At 35.6% G+C, this 16818-nt stretch overlaps 2 protein-coding genes across 2 annotated transcripts; one reads left to right on the top strand and one right to left on the bottom strand.

Annotated features, from left to right (window-relative positions):
• Window positions 1-3169: 3169 nt before the first annotated feature.
• LOC133325723 (mucin-2-like) lies at window positions 3170-5341 on the top strand. The gene is made up of 3 exons (XM_061534446.1): window positions 3170-3261; window positions 3323-3472; window positions 3535-5341. The coding sequence occupies exons 1-3, from the start codon at window positions 3170-3172 to the stop codon at window positions 5339-5341; spliced, it is 2049 nt and encodes a 682-aa protein (XP_061390430.1).
• An 8784-nt stretch (window positions 5342-14125) lies between these two features.
• Window positions 14126-15949, bottom strand: LOC133325722 (uncharacterized). Its single transcript, XM_061534445.1, has 3 exons — window positions 15071-15949; window positions 14376-14857; window positions 14126-14300 (listed from the first exon to the last, which is right to left on the bottom strand). The coding sequence occupies exons 1-3, from the start codon at window positions 15947-15949 to the stop codon at window positions 14126-14128; spliced, it is 1536 nt and encodes a 511-aa protein (XP_061390429.1).
• Between the last annotated feature and the right edge of the window lie 869 nt (window positions 15950-16818).

The raw sequence follows: 16818 nt of genomic DNA, 5'->3' as shown, positions 1-16818 counted from the left end.
GATGATGAAAAACTACAGAGTTGATGCCGGGGTATTTGGTTTCATGGATTTTTTTTAAATAATTTATTTTTTTATTTCCATTTTTCCGTTTATAATGGGGTTTATTTATTTAATTTCGATAGTTTTAAGTAATTTAAGTAGTTAGAAAATATGTTTTATTTATAAAAAAATAATTGAGATTATTTTTGTATTTATTTTTTGTATGCTTGCATTTTTAGAATGTGCTAGATTTTTTTTTGAAAATTAATCACGCATTTTTTTTTTCTAAAATATTCAATTTCGTTTTTTACATAAAATTGGCTTTATGGAGTTTTAAGTCTCCGTATGCACCCAAACACCCAGGGAGTTGGTCATCAATATCTTCCGATATTTTCTTAAGCTAAGGTTTCCCAATTCCTTTCGCACAAATAAATTAACTTGACCTTATTTTAGGAAATTTCATCAAAGAAAGATCTTACAAATTTGAAATGAAGGAAGGCACTGGATAAAAAAGATACTTCCTTTCTAAAATATATGACGGTATGCCACCTCAACAAATCTCTGGTCTGGTCGACGCCCTGTGAAATCCAATCCTCAATGCCCTCAGCGGAAATCTGCTGTTGCTTTATTGAACGACAGCTTTTTCGTCGTAACAAAGCGTATTCCAATGCCTGTGGGGCTTTACTCCCTTTACAATTTCAATGGCTTCTCATTTCTAATGGAAGGGATATTAATGTATATACCGCACACGTGTACATTATAAAATTGGCATACAAATAAGAATCGACATATATAATTAAAAATTAAAATGCTATATATCTTAATCGTGTGCGGCACTTATGAATGGGCATATTAATGCCCAATATTTGTCGGAGACCTTAGAAAGTATATATTTATACCCTTCACCACACTGTGGTACAGGGTATTATGTCTTTGTGCATATGTTGGTAACAGGCAAAAGGAAACGAGATAGACCCATGGTTCCTTATGAGAAAATGCATAGAATCACTTTCTGAGTCGATTTATGCATGTCCGTCCGTCTGTCCGTCTGTAGATGTTAAATTGTAAACAAATTGAAATTTGGCACAAGTCACTTATTTGGTCCAAGGACGAACCCTATTGAAATTGGGGAAAAATCGGTTCAGATTTAGATATAGCTCCCATATATATTTTCGTCCGATTTTATGTAAACGGTCCCTATATAACTTTCGATTTGCACGAAATTTTGTACAGCGTAATGAATTAGGTCTAAAGTTATGTGTGTTAAGTTTCCTGAAAATCGGTTCAGATTTGGATATAGCTCCCATATATATTTTCGTCCGATTTAAGGTAAATGGTGTACCACTTTCCCTATATATCTTTCGATTTGCACGAAATTCGGCATAGCGTACTGAATAAAGTCAAGAATGATGTGTGTTAAATTTCGTGAAAATCGGTCAAGACTTAGATATAGCTCCCATATATATTTTCGTCCGATTTAAGGTAAATAATGTCCCTATATATCTTTTGATTTACCCGAAATTTTGCATAGCGAAATGGATTAGGTCTAGAATGATGTGGGTTAAGTTTCCTGAAAATCGGTTCAGATTTAGGTATAACTCCCATATATATTTTCGTCCGTCCGGTAAATGGTGTACCAAAAGTCCCTATATAACTTTCGATTTGCACGAAATTTCGCATATCGTACTAAATTAAGTCTAGAATAGTGCACGTTAAGTTTCGTGAAAATCCGTTTGGATTTACATATAGCTCCTATATAAATTTTCGTCCGATTTAATGTAAATGGTGTACCAAAGTCCCTATACATATTTCGATTTGCACAAAAGTTGGCATAGTGTACTGAGATGAGTCTGGAATGATGTGTGTAAAGTTTCCTGAAAATCGGTTCATGTTTGTATATAACTCCTACATATTTTTTTCCGATTTGATGTAAATGTGCACTAAAGATCCAAAGTTTGTCCGATTGCCACACAATTTTGTACAATAAACTGTAGTTAATATAAGTTAATTTCTGGCATGTTTCATTTAAATCGGTTCACACTATGATATAGCTTCTACATATATATTTTCGTCCGATTTTACACAAAATTGACACAAATTTTGCACCACGTACTAAAGTTTTGAAATGTGGAATGTTTTAAAATCGGTTCAGATTTGGATAGAGCTTCTATATATTTTTTCTCCGACTTTAGGTAATTTTGTTTTATTGTAACAAGCAACCCTATATCTGAACAAATGAAAAATTTAGTATAGGTTGCAGAATTCGAAGTCTGCTAGCATTCATCTTTTGAATATAACCAAAGTGGTAAAGGGTATCATATAGTCGGCCCCGTCCGACTTTACTCCTTTCCTTTAATTTTTTTAGATAAAAAATTTATATCGAAACGAAATGGTTTTCATTTTGTATTTCGAGTTTTTGGAGGGTAAAATAATCCTATGGACAGGAAAAGTGTGATATAGACCTATGTTTCGAAAGTCCACCATACGGAAGTCCAAACCCATTTTTCGTGCTTTGATGAAACTAATCGCAATTTCCCAGCAACGTGGCATAACAAATAAACTTCTAGGCATATAGATTTGTTAAAATAATGTTTTCAATATTTTTACAATAAAAAACAAATTTCTGCACATATATACTAAAATTGAAAGCATACATAAAAACATAGGTTACAACTTATTCTGTAAAATTTATTTTAGCACTGCCCTGAATATTATTTTTGGTAAATATACATTCCAGTTTAATTATAATTATAGTTTGTAAGTACAATACAAATACACCGCTCCTTTATTTAAGATAAATAAAACTTTTAATTATTTAAGTAAATTTAAATGTATATTATTGCAAACCAATTATTTATTTCTGGGATATGCAAATCCGCAAACCTTATTGCTTTTATTAACCGGGTAGATGGTATACAGATGAATGGCACGGCACTGCAAATCAAATTCCCAAACTAGAACCCCAAAATCCCAAGAACCCTAATGATGCTTCTATTAACTGGGCAGGTGGTTCAATACAGAATGCACCGCAAAAAAAAAAAAAATAAAATAAACTTTAAACACCAGGTGGTAAAAGGTTTTTGGATAAATAATTTTGAAATAATTTGGTTAAATTTGTTGTTTTGTAAATTTTTAATTTCAATAAAATAGGGAGCAAATAATAGGTAGCATTAGACGTCATCGTAATGCGATGACTGCCCTATTGGCGGAATATACCGAGAAGCCATATGGTGGAGTAGATTTTGGTGATGACTTTGAGGATTTCAATCAGGGCAAGAAGAGGTAAGGAAAATCTGCATCTGTTTAAATGCAGTATTTACATTATAACTGAAATTTTTTACAGACGTCAAGATACCAATGAAGTCCATGCTGGTTTGTGTCAAAGCATTGTACGTTATGCCCGACCACAAAAGGCGCGCTCGGCTTCAGGTGAATGGAAATTTATTGTCAACACTGGCAAGCATACACAAACTTTGAGATTGGAAAAATGCACGTAAGTAGCCAACATTTCTAAGATTATTCTAATGGATTACTAATTCATAAAATTCTCCACAGAAATCCCCAAGAGACCTGCTCGTACCTGTCATCGACATATAAATCATATTGTTCTCAAGTTTACAATTATCATCGTTTGCTTAGTTGGGATAAGACTCGTGGCCTTCATGTTGATATTTTCAAGGTACCCACCTGTTGCTCCTGCCAAATCAATGGTATGCGACAACAACAGTTTGCCGCAGCTTTGGGTACATTTACCAAAAAAGATTTCACACCGGTTGCGCCCAAACCACAAGAGCCCTATCGCACTGAATCCTTTGACTATACCGAGGATGACGAAGCAGAAGAAGATGATGATGATTTGGCTTTTAACATTCGCAATTATCACCATTACAAGCACGACACAAGTTTCGATGCTAATGAATTGCTATCGGGCGGCAGTAATAAAGTTAAGACCAAACTTCCAAGTCCAACGGTGGGATCTTATCTTAGTCCACCCGATAACGATGAATTCGGCCAGTATCCTTATAAATTAAATCGTGATTCGAGTAAAATTTTTAAACCCTCTGCACCGGGCCCCTCACAGCAATCATTATCTTCATCTGCCTCCTCATCCGCTGCGTCAAATAAGATTTTACGTGACCTGGCACGGCGCAGACCTCACAAAAGCTTTAGCAACGATTACCAAACGGATTTGGAATATTCGCCCAGCGAACAGCATGCCGAAAGAGAGGTAAACCACTATGGCAAACTCAATGGCAAGCTCGATCGCAGTCAACAAACTAAAACTAAACCTCTCTATTCTGTTATTCATACAGGCGGTAACAACGACAGTACTACGGCCATCACCTCCAGCACCGGAACCATTCGTGCCCACACTCCCGAAACATTACACAATGTCCCATCAACAGGACAGCCACGCCCTGATACCAATGCCCACCAAAAGTCCCCAGCCATCAGGGATACCAGCAGCAGCAACAGCACCCCAGACTCCATACCTACAGAGGTCACCGGTAATGGAGCAGCACTATTCGAATCATCAGTATCCACCCATGCACCAACACCACCAACAGTCATCCGCACAGCATCACTACCAACCCATTACTACACCCATGCTTCAGGAGGTCGGCTCAAGTCCAAGCCAAGGTTACGCATCCCGGGAACGAAAGCGTCCTCCTCCACCCCAGCATCGAGTACGATCGCCGAAACGACCGAATACACTGAGACGTCATCGAAGCGCAAGGTTGTACCGTCTATAACTTCGGATGTTTTTCGCAATACCTACAAGGCCAAATTAAATTTGACTTCGTATTATTCTCCGACCGCGGCAACCACCAGCAATGCTGGTGACGGTGCTTCAACGAAATTCTCTTCATCAAACCCACCACCAAAACGTATTAATTACAGTTATCACCCAATAATTGACTTCTTTGAATATAATCGAAAAATTCAGACATCGACTGGAGGTGCAACAACTGCGACAACACCTGTAACACCGAAGCCATCCTCCACCGGGGCAACCAGGCGTACTCGAATCACAACCAAACCTCCATATCATCTCTCCTCAACCCAATTGTATTCACACAAAATACCCAATGCAGTACCGTCCACCATTTATCAACAACCCCAAACACCCGTCCAGCAAAACGATCATGAGCAACAACAACTACACAAACATTCAAGACAACAAAATGAGCGTAGAATTGGTTACGGTGCTGCTGGTGATGGTAGTAGTGTTACATCCCATAGTAGTAGATTTTTCCCCAATAATGAGCCAACAGCAGATGCTGTGTATCCCTCGGTTCGCCGACATCTGGATACAGAGGACACTGATGTTTGGCATCCCGTAATTGTGGAAAATATCTAAACAAAAAAACACCCTTTTCATTTTTTCTTCTAGTGCTTTGCTATACTAATGCTGTTCTAATTTCTTGAACTAATAATACAGGGGTTTCCAATACAAGGTGTTATTGTGGTAATTAAAGAAAAAATAAAGTTTTTAGATAAATATGCCTACAATTTGTCAAATGTTAAAGAAAAAAACTTCAGAAGTAAACGTTACCAAAATAAAAAATAATACCAAAATAACATTTCCTGTTGAAAACCTCCCTATACGATAAATACCTGTCCGTAGTTACTTGCCTGTATTTTATCTTCCTTCATATTTATTTATATAACTTTTAAATTAAAATTATTTATTTATTTATTTAAATTATTTTTTAGTTCGTAAAGCGAAAGCTTCTCCACTTTGTTTCTCTCATTTCAGTAATTTTGTATGTGAGACTAAGTTCATATTTATTCTAAGTTTATTTGTAGTGGTTTAAGACGATACACATATATATGTAATACATTTTTGTATTTCAATATTCTTAATAAATATTTAAAATATTTATTTTTTTTATAAAAATTATATACATATGATATTATATATTAATTGGACATCCTCTATGTAAGTATTGATGTTCCGAAATCCCAGCAATACAACAGTACTTACAAAAGTACTTACAGCAAAAGAACGAAAGAAGATATTTATCGATTCGAATAAATTTTAAAGGTGTATTTCTAGTATGGGTGGGCCACTTTTCTTAGGTTAAAAAATAGCCCGTAATGTCCAAAATGTTTGTAAAAGACGAAATTAAAAGTTTATGAGAAATAACACCAAAATTATGAGAAATAACACCAAATGTGAAAACCTCAAACCGAGGACCGATATGTCTATAAAATCCTCAAACTAGACCAAAAAGGGGACCAATATTATTTACATAGTCTAGGAATTAGCGAATATTTAGGGTTATCATAATATGCCTAATTAATGATTGATATATGTCAATTTCGAACCCAATATTTTAGTTTTGTATCTCAATTTTTTCCTTCGAGAGGTATCATTATATGGGGGAGATGCCTAAATGCTAGGCGACATATTTCATTATCGTCAGGTTCGAGTTTTTATCACAATATCCTTAGAAGGCGGAATGATTACAACAGATGGTTAAATCGTCTTAGAAGTCCATACATTGTAGGGTAAAATCTGACTACTTCGAGTAAAGAATATCCCCCCTACTATGATAGAATACGCCTGTATGGAGACACCCCCCGAACACGGAACTAATCAGCTAAATATTTTAATGTAAACCAGTAAGGAAAGTTCAAAAGTCGGACGGGGCCGATTATATGATACCCTTCACCACTTTGGGTACATGCAGACATGTTAATATCTACAATATCCTAGAATAATTAGGGTCATAGAATCTTTGGAGGACCATTGAAATGAAATCGGGCGAAATTAAATGTGCTATCTAGATAAATATTTGAACCTGATAAATACATCAATCTGAATATGATTCAGTACTCTGTGCCAAATTTTGTGCCAATCGGACAAATATTGGGAGTTTGGTGTATCATTCACCAAAAAATCGGACGGAACTATACATTGGAGCTATATATAAATCTGAACCGATTTTAAGCAAACTTCGCAGACATCAGTCTGGACCTAAATTTGAACCGATTTTAATTAAACTTCGGAGACATAAGTCTAGACCTAATTCAGTATTCTGTGCCAATCAGACAAATATTGGGAGTTTGGTGTATCATTGACATAAAATCGGACGAAACTATATATGGGAGCTATATCTAAATCTGAGCCGATTTTCACAAGACTTCGCAGACATCTGTCTGCACCTAATTCAGTACTCTGTGCAAAATTTTGTCCCTACCGGGCAAATATCGGGTGTTTGGTGCATCATTTACCTAAAATCGGACGAAACTATATATGGGAGCTATATCTAAATCTGAACTGATTTTGAACCAATTTCAATAGGGTTCGTCCTTGGGCCAAATAAGTGACTTTTGCCAAATTTCATCCAAATCGGATTATAAAAGCGACCTGTACTTTGTTTACAATTTAACATCAACATACGGACGGACATGCGTTAATCGACTCAGAAAGTGATTCTATGCATATTCTCAAAGGAACCATGGGTCTATCTCGATTCCTTTTGCCTGTTACAAAGATATGCACAAAGACATAATACCCTGTACCACAGTGTACCACTAAAAGGGGACAAACATTAATTATTTCTGGTAGGGAGATTTACAAAATACATAATTTCAGCGAATTCGGTTGAAAAGCACGTTTAAGAACCTCAAAATACCGAAAATAGGGGTTTGCCCTTTATGGGGGCTATCCGAAAAAAAAATTTACCTACATTTATAATTTTTAGTAGAGAGATTTGGTACCCAGTAAGATCTCAAAGTAGTAAATTACAGTCAATTCGGTGGAAAACTGCATTAAAAGCCAAAATACTCAAAATTGGGGGTATCGTTATAGGGGGCTACCAGAAACAGTGAACCTATATTTATAATTTTTAGTTAAGAAATTTGGTATCAAATAAGAACCAAATTTCAGCAAATTCGGTTGAAAAACGCGCTCAAGAACCCAAAATACCGAAAATTAGGGGTACACTTATATGGGTACGACCTATCTCAACTCAACGCACGGAAAACAAAATTAATATGGGGGGTATAAAAATGGGAAAAATTTAAATCGGAGGATTTGGAACATGTAATGTTGTCTGATGAAACAAAAATTACCTGTTTCCAATGGGATGTGAAAGAATATCACTCATATGAAAATTTACTTGGCGTTTTCGACTTTAAGGGAACCCCCCCATTCTCGACCAATGCTTGTTAAGTTTTGTAACTTTGCACAAATATATTTGAAGATTTAAAAAGGAAGAAAAATAATTTACAAAAAATGTTGGTTGTTGTTTTTTGTGATCAAAGAAAAGTTCTTTATTTTTGATGGCGGGCATGATAACTCCTCACTGGAACATCGGAATCCGAAAATTCCCACATGTCTGGATCTCGTATGAACTAGGATTATTGACTTCGCACAACAATTAACAAAATGGCGGAACTTTTTTTTGGAAAATCGGCTATTTTTTACCAAAAACTAAGTTCAAAAATAAGGAAGTTCTTCACCGATTGGCTTTATCCTAGTTCATACGAGAGCTATACACTCCCAGAGAAACGTGTCAAAATTTGGAACCGATTGGATTATTAGTTTTTGAGTTATCGTGCCCGCCATTCGCAAAAGAGAAAAACACGTTTGAAGTTTGAGAAGCCTTAAATCGGTTATATCTTCAAGAGTTCTTGAGATTCTCACTTGAAATTAGTGTAGATTCGAATTAAATTAAAAACATTTTTGACCCCTGGAATGGGGGGGGGGTCCCCTTAAGTATATGTGCTCGTATTACTGTATTGGAAGAAAATACAATTTCAAAATTATGGCTGCCGTTGAATATTTTGCGAAATATTTTTTAATTTAAAAAGCATACTTTTCGGTGGGTAAGTAATGCCTTAATATTTCGTAACATTAATAATAATGTTAGTTGAGCATACAGTGTTATGTTAACGGCTTTCTGTTCAACTGCTAAATAAACGAAAACTACAAAAAGCAAGCTATTAAAATAAGCGTGTCAACAAAAAACTCCTCTAACAGCTTAACGTGTTGTCACACAAACAACAACAACAGCAATCCACGACGATGACTCCACGAAAAAGAAAAACAAACCACGCTGTAGTAAAAAAAACAAATTTACATAAATTTGATGACCATTTAAATGGGATGACCACAAGTAAAGCAGAGAAAGAAAAATCACAGCCAGTAATGGCTTTGTAGCAAAAGAGTTCAAGTTGAAGGTTGTTTTCGTTTTGATAGTTGTTTTACAGTGGTTAGCGGGCGTAAAATGTTATATAAAACCAAAATCTGTCATATTTTTAATGCAACAGTCCGTTTTTCATAAAACATTTTCCCGAAGTAAAATATAGGTTTCTGGGTTTCTAAATCTATTATGACGTGTAATACTTGGATCAAATACAACATAGTTGAGCTTTAGACTTGACTATTTAATAATCAATTATATTCCGATGCCTTCCTATGAGATTTATAGTTTTGCACAATTGGTAACCAGGGGCCAGAATGAATTGACCGATTTGGTAGATTTAGGTTTAGTTTAGCAAAGTTGTGATCAACTCGGTTACTAACCTCAGGAGTGTGCGATCTAACGGATCATTTATAATTCGATTCCAATGGTTTGAAACTGATTTGGTCGAAAGGAACTTGGGGGGTGTAAACCGATATTTCCAAGCCTTAAGACTGAGGATAAACATGTATTATGGACGTCGAGTTCGGTCAGGCCGCAATTTTTGTGAGGTGGGCGTTAAAAATAATTATATGGAGTATATATGAAAACATAATTTGTCTGTCATGATATTTTTTACAATTTGAGAAATACAGAAACTTTGGTTCAAAGTGCCTGAAACTTATTGAAAATTGTGCGAGACCTTTCTATGCGAGTTATGTCTTGACTCTGATCAAATGTTGGATCTCCGACCAATGTTTAAGGTCGGCATGGTTGCTAAGTTCGGCCACTATACCTTGATGTGGATATTTATCATAGTTTTTGCGAAAAAAATCAAGAACCTGAAATCTAAACTACATACTATTTTGTTGGAAGTTGCTTTCTATAATATGGGGGGCTATACCAAAACATTATAAGGGTTGTATCAATGTGCAAAATTTATTTCATAAATATTGTGACTTCTATGGTGATTACAACATACAGGCACCTGTCCCAGTTGGACATGTGCTCTCATACGAATATTTACAAGATGTTGAAAACAGAATGGTCGAGTGCATTAAATTGTTTATAAACCAGTAAGGAAAGTAGTAAAGACGGACGGGGCCGACTATATGATACCCTTCACAACTTTGGGTATATCCAAAAGATGGAATCCTAACAGACGTCGCATTTTTGAAGGACCATTAACATGAAATTAAACATGTCATTCTGCAAACTACATTAAATTTTGGTCAGATATAGAGTTGCTTCTTACAAGGGGGCAAAATTATGTAAAGAAATTTAAAGCAAAATATCGAAATCTTAACCGATTTCATCGAAACTTGTCACATGTTAGGTTACACTTATTATACCCTTCACCACACTGTGGTACAGGGTATTATGTCTTTGTGCATATGTTTGTAACAGGCAAAAGGAAACGAGATAGGCACATGGTTCCTTTTGAGAATATGCATAGAATCACTTTCTAAGTCGATTTATGCATGTCCGTCCGTCCGTCTGTGCATGTTAAATTGTAAACAAAGTACAGGTCGCATTTATGATCCGAATTGGATGAAATTTGGCATAGGTCACTTATTCGGCCCAAGGACGAACCCTATTGAAATTGGGAAAAATCGGTTCAGATTTAGATATAGCTCCCATATATATATTTAACCGATTTAATGTAAACAGTCCCTATATATCTTTCGATTTGCACGAAATTTGGTACAGCCTAATCATTTAGGTCTAGAATTATGTCTGCCAAGTTTCTTGAAAATCGGTCCAGATTTAGATATAGCTTCCATATATAGTTTCGTCCGATTTCATGTAAATGGTGCACCAAAGTCCCTATATATCTTTCGATTTCCACGAAATTTGGCATAACGTACTTAATTAAGCCTAGAGAGATGTCTGCCAAGTTTCGAGAAAATCGGTCCAGATTTCTATATAGCTCCCATATATAGTTTCGTCCGATTTCATGTAAATGGTGCCCCAAAGTCCCAATATATCTTTCGATTTGCACGAAATTTGGCATAACGTACTGAATTAAGCCTAGAGTGATGTCTGCCAAGTTTCGAGAAAATCGGTCCAGATTTAGATATAGCTCCCATATATAGTTTCGTCCAATTTCATGTAAATGGTGCACCAAAGTCGCTATATATCTTTCGATTTGCACGAAATTTGGCATAACGTACTGAATTAGGTCCAGAATGATGTGTGTTAAATTTCCTGAAAATCGGTTCAGGTTTAGATATAGCTCCCATACATATTACATATAAGTAAATTACATATAAGTAAATTTGGATTTATAAGTAAATAAAAAACTCAAAATGTGGCCGAATGCAAAAACCATACTGAAATAAGTGTAACCTATATTTCGATATTTCGCTTTAAATTTATTTACATTATTTTGTCCCATCGTAAGAAGCAACTCTATACCTGACCAAAATTTAGTATAGGTTGCAGAATGACATGTTTAATCTCATGTTAATGGTTCTTCAATAATGCGACGTCTGTTAGGATTCATCTGTTTAATATACCCACAGTGGTGAAGGGTATCATATAGTCGGCCCCGTCCGACTTTACTACTTTCCTTACTGGTTTCAGTATGTTTTTTTGCATTCGGCTACATTTTGAATTCTTCATTTATTTATAAATCCAAATTTCGTGCAAATGGAAGGATATGTAGGGACTTTTGTGCACCATTTATATAAAATCAGACGAAAATATATATGGTAGCAATATCTAAATCTGATCCGATGTTCACGAAATTTAAAACAGATCTTTCTAGACTTAATTCAGTACGCTATGCTCAATTTCGTGCAAATCGAAGGATATATAGGGACTTTGGTGCACTATTTACCTAAAATGGGACGAAAATATATATGGGAGCTATATCTTAATCTGAACCGATTTTCACGAAATTTAACACACATCGTTCTAGGCTTAATTCAGAACGTTATACTAAATTTCGTGCAAATCGAAGGATATATAGGGACTTTGGTGCACTATTTACCTAAAATCGGACCAAAATATATATGGGACCTATATCTAAATCTAAACCGATTTTTACGAAATTTTGCACACATCGTTCTAGGATATATATAGGGACTTTGGTGCACTATTTACCTAAAATTGGACGAAAATATATTTGGGAGCTATATCTAAATCTGAACTGATTTTTCCCAATTTCAATTGGGTTCGTGCTTGGGCCAAATAAGTGAACTGTGTCAAATTTCATCTAAATCGGATCACAAATGCGACCTGTACTTTGTTAACAAAAATACATGGACGGACGGACAGACGGATATGTATAAATCGACTTAAAAAGTGATTCTATGCATATTCTCAAAAGGAACCCTGTGTATGGGATAGACACAGGGTTCCTTTTGAGAATATTCCTTTTGCCTGTTACAAACATATGCACAAAGACATAATGCCCTGTACCACAGTGTGGCGAAGGGTATAAAAACAGTAAGGAAAGTAGTAAAGTCGGTGGGAGCCGATTATATGATACCCTTCACCACTTTGAATATATTCAACAGGTGCGGCCTTATAAAAGTCGCATTTTTGAAGGACCATTATTTGGATGAACGAAATATGTGATATTTATTTAAATGTGAACCGACTTAGGTCAATTAATAAACATGTCATTCTGCAACTTACACTAACTTTATCATTTTGACCAATATAGAGTCGTTTGTTTACAATGCGACAATGTCGATTTAAGGCAAATCGGACATCCCTTAATAACTTTGAGTCCAAATTACATGAAGTTTACATGTTATGCAAAATTTTGTGGCAATCAGTCTATCTTTGGGTCTTTGGTGCTCCATTTACTGAAAATCGGACGAAACTATATATGGGAGCTATATCTAAATCTATACTAATTTCAGCGACACCCTCCGCACAGTAGGTTATACTACCTTCAGTACTTTGTGCAAAATTTTGTGGCAATCGGTCATATTTTGGGTCTTTGGTGCACCGTTAACTGAAAAACGAATGAAACTATATATGGGAGCTATATCTAAATCTGAACCGATTTCAACAAAACTTGGCACACGTTAGGCTGTACTAACTTCAGTTCGTTGTGTACAATCGGCCATATTTTGGGGCTTTTGTGCACTATTTATTGAAAATCGAACAAAACTATATATCAACTCAGAAAGTTATTCTATATGGGAGTTATATGTAAAACTGAACCTACTTTTCCCAGTTTCAATATGGTTCGTCCTTGGGCCGAAAAAGAGAGCTGTGCCATATTTCACCCAATTCGGGTCATAAATGTGACCAGCACTTTGTTTACAATAAATCAACTCAGAAAGTTATTCTATGTATATTCCTAAAAGTTACCATGGGTCGCTTCCTTTTACCTGTTACAAACATATTCACAAAGACATAATACAATGTGCCACAGTGTGGTGAAGGGTATAAATATTCTCCGGAAATTGGACCAAAGTTGCCTTTAGAAATTACGCTGTGCTCCTCACTACACCACACTGAGCATAGGATATTTTTGAATGTTTGTCGTTTTTTCCTACCTTTTTTGTTGGCCAGATCTGAAAGTATAAAAATAAATATTTAAAAAAACTTTTTAAAATGTTATTTATTAAGACATTAATAATGTTTGTAATTTGTCAGTGAAGAGTTAACATAAATCCCTGTTATTTATAGTGTAGTTGTATTTATGGATTTTTTTTTTTTGCAAATGTATTTTCAGACTTCGCATTACTACTGTATCGCTTCAATACCAGCAGCAATGACTTTACATAACAACAAATGAAGAGAAATACAAAATAAATTAAAAATAAACTTCAAGAAAAGAGTTCAAGTTCAAGATAATGAAGTTACGAAGAAATAACACAAAAATAAATATAAATAAAGAAAAACAGCAAGAGTTGTTGGTTGTGTTATTCAAAACTTAAATATTTATTTTTTATTAGTTTAAAAGTGAAACAAAAAACAAAAAAACGAAAATTTTACAGAGAAAGTGTAAATTTGTAAAACAATTAGCGACCAAAAAGTAAAAGCTATAAAATTTCAATAACATTTTGTGTGGCCTTCAGTAGAGAACCACTGGCGCCCAAATACTCGCTTATGGATGGAATATCGGGAAATTTTCGGAAAATTGTTGAGGGTGGTGCCAGCGGCAGACGATCTTTTGGATGAAATGGTTGTGGTAAATTGTAAATACCACCCGCGGGGCTAATGAAATAATATTTCGATGGTTTATTATTTTCAATTTCATGTAAATTAAGTGTGGAATTTGTGGGTTGTGGCAAATTGGCCACAATGGTTTGTAGAGAATTTAAATATTGATTGAGATTGTGAAAATCTACTGGCTGCTCTGAATTATCCTGTGGTATGGAAAACTCCTCCCAATTGACAAGAATTTCGGGGGTTATTTCCGTCTCAGAGTTTGATGAAGATGATGATGACGATGGTAGTGTGGATTCTTCCAGATTCTGTAAATTAGTTGCTTGTAATAAATTTCGTATGGTTGTCATGACATCATCATAAATCAATGATGTGTTTAGGGGTGAGGGCGAGGAGTCTGTAAAATATTCATCTTCAACGGTGGCCACCAGAAAAGGTTTGTGTCTTAAGTCTTTTGATTTGCGTTCACGTAAACGTTCGCCATACCGTTTAGCTGCCGTTGTTGTCAGACCTTGTGGTCGGGGAGTACTACTTGGCGGGGTGCGGATGTGTTTCTCAAATGTGGTTGTATTAACAGCTTTTATTATACTCTGCATACATTGAATCTGCTGGCGTAAACTTTGTATGTGATTGTGTGTTTCTTGTTGTTTATTTTCACATTGTTGTTGTAGATTTTTAGAATTTGTATAATTTTTAATTTGGTCCATTATGACATTTGTTGCTTTCACTGAGTTCTCTAATATTTGTATAACTGCTTCCTCGTGGATTTGTGGATTTTCCTTTCGAAATGGTCTTCCGGTGGTGGGATGGCTTAAAACCTCCTTCTGTAGTAAAGTTGTCGTTCCAGTATCCTCGGTTGTGCTTGTGCTGGTGCCTACATCAATATCTTCATAAACTTTAAAATTTTCCAAATAAATTGAAGCATTTTTTACCAATTCATTGATGTGTTCCAATAGTTGATCGCCCTTCAGTGTCTCATAGTCAGCCAGTTCGGTTTGTCGTTTAATCCGTTTCTTGATGAATTTACGACGATTGGTATTTTTCTCCTGGGGCTGATAATATTCTCGAATACCATTAACTTTTTGCTCCTTGCCTTGGACATATTGTTGTTGTTCCTGTGATTTTTCCCAAATAACAGTTTGTATCTTTTTGGTTTTGACACGTTGTCGTGGTGCTGACGGAATCTTGGGTTTATACTTCTTTAAATAATTTTCCGTTTTCCTAACGGAAGCCAAGATTTCAATTGGTAAATTTTCCGTTTCTTGTATCTCCAAGTCCACATCCAAAGGTTTCTTGGTGGGTCTGAGATTTTTAACTACTTTCTTGGGCATTCCCTTAACCAAAGGTCTGCCTGGTCTTGTTTTCGCTGGTAATGGCGGATCTCGTTTGATTGGTTTTTGCAACGGTATCGGTCCATTGTCTCTACCAATCACAATTGGTTGTATTTTCTGGCGTTTTTGCATTAAAATTTTCAATTGTTCAAAATGTTTTGGTGGCTCGATGACATGTATGACATCGTCAGCATCCTCATAGGCGAAAGCATTTCGTACTCTATGAATGCTGGGAAACAGTGGTGTTGTTTGTGGTACAGCGGTAGTGGGTGCATCATTTGCTTCCTGCCTAATTGTCAATGCCTTTGTTAGGGATACACCATACAGCAGCAGTAAATATATAAATGTTTGTAATTGTTGATACATTTTATACTGCGCGTTAATCCTTGCGAATTTGGAAACTGCTCTGTTTACACTTGAAAATCTTTTTAACAACTGCCAAGAAAATCCATTGATTCCAAGACTTTATAATATTTGGCGGGGATTTTGCGTTATATTTCCACTTGTCCGACCACTTTTCCACATTGAGTTACTTCAGTGGCAATAGCTGTATTACCTCAACACATGAAAATCAAGACAAATGAAAGTGAAAACTGAATTGAAGTTTTTTACTTGTTTGCATCTGTTATTTTATTGTGGCACTGAGAAAAATATTTGAGAAGTAGGGAAAATGAGATCATACTTTGAAGTTGTATTTATGTAGCATCTGCTGTCACTCGAAGTCCCTTAGTCCATTGTGACCCAATGGAGGGTAATAGTGTAAACTATTAGATGTTTGATTTTAATGTTTGGCCACATAATCGATGCCAGCTTTTTCCCATCCTCAAATGAAGCTCACTTCTTTGAAGTTCCAATTTGATGTGATTAAGTTCCTATATCGGGTTTTATATAGTCTTTCCTTAGTGACATCAATGAAGAATTTCTACGTCACGAAATCTCAGGACAGGTGGATTTTGATATACTGCATCCAGGCTCCTCAGACATCTGTTGCCGGCAATCTCGCAGTAGATCTTACGAATTTAGCCAATGTAATTGCAATTGGTATTTTTACAGGTGCTTCAATCTGGAGATCGTTACAGGTTTAGTTTTCAGTATATAGACCATAACCATTCAATTGTCGGTATTTTACTAATTTCAAATGGGCTAGAAACCGAATTGATTTGATAGTACGTATTCTGATTGGATAACACAAAAAGGGTAATTTTTTTAGTATATCTGTACACTTTCCAAAAACA

Source organism: Musca vetustissima, unplaced genomic scaffold (genome assembly GCF_032173495.1).
Source record: "Musca vetustissima isolate MV318-11 ecotype Yass unplaced genomic scaffold, APGP_CSIRO_Mvet_v1 utg3185, whole genome shotgun sequence".
Taxonomy (NCBI): Eukaryota; Metazoa; Arthropoda; class Insecta; order Diptera; family Muscidae; genus Musca; species Musca vetustissima.
This window is presented reverse-complemented; position numbering and strand designations above follow the sequence as displayed.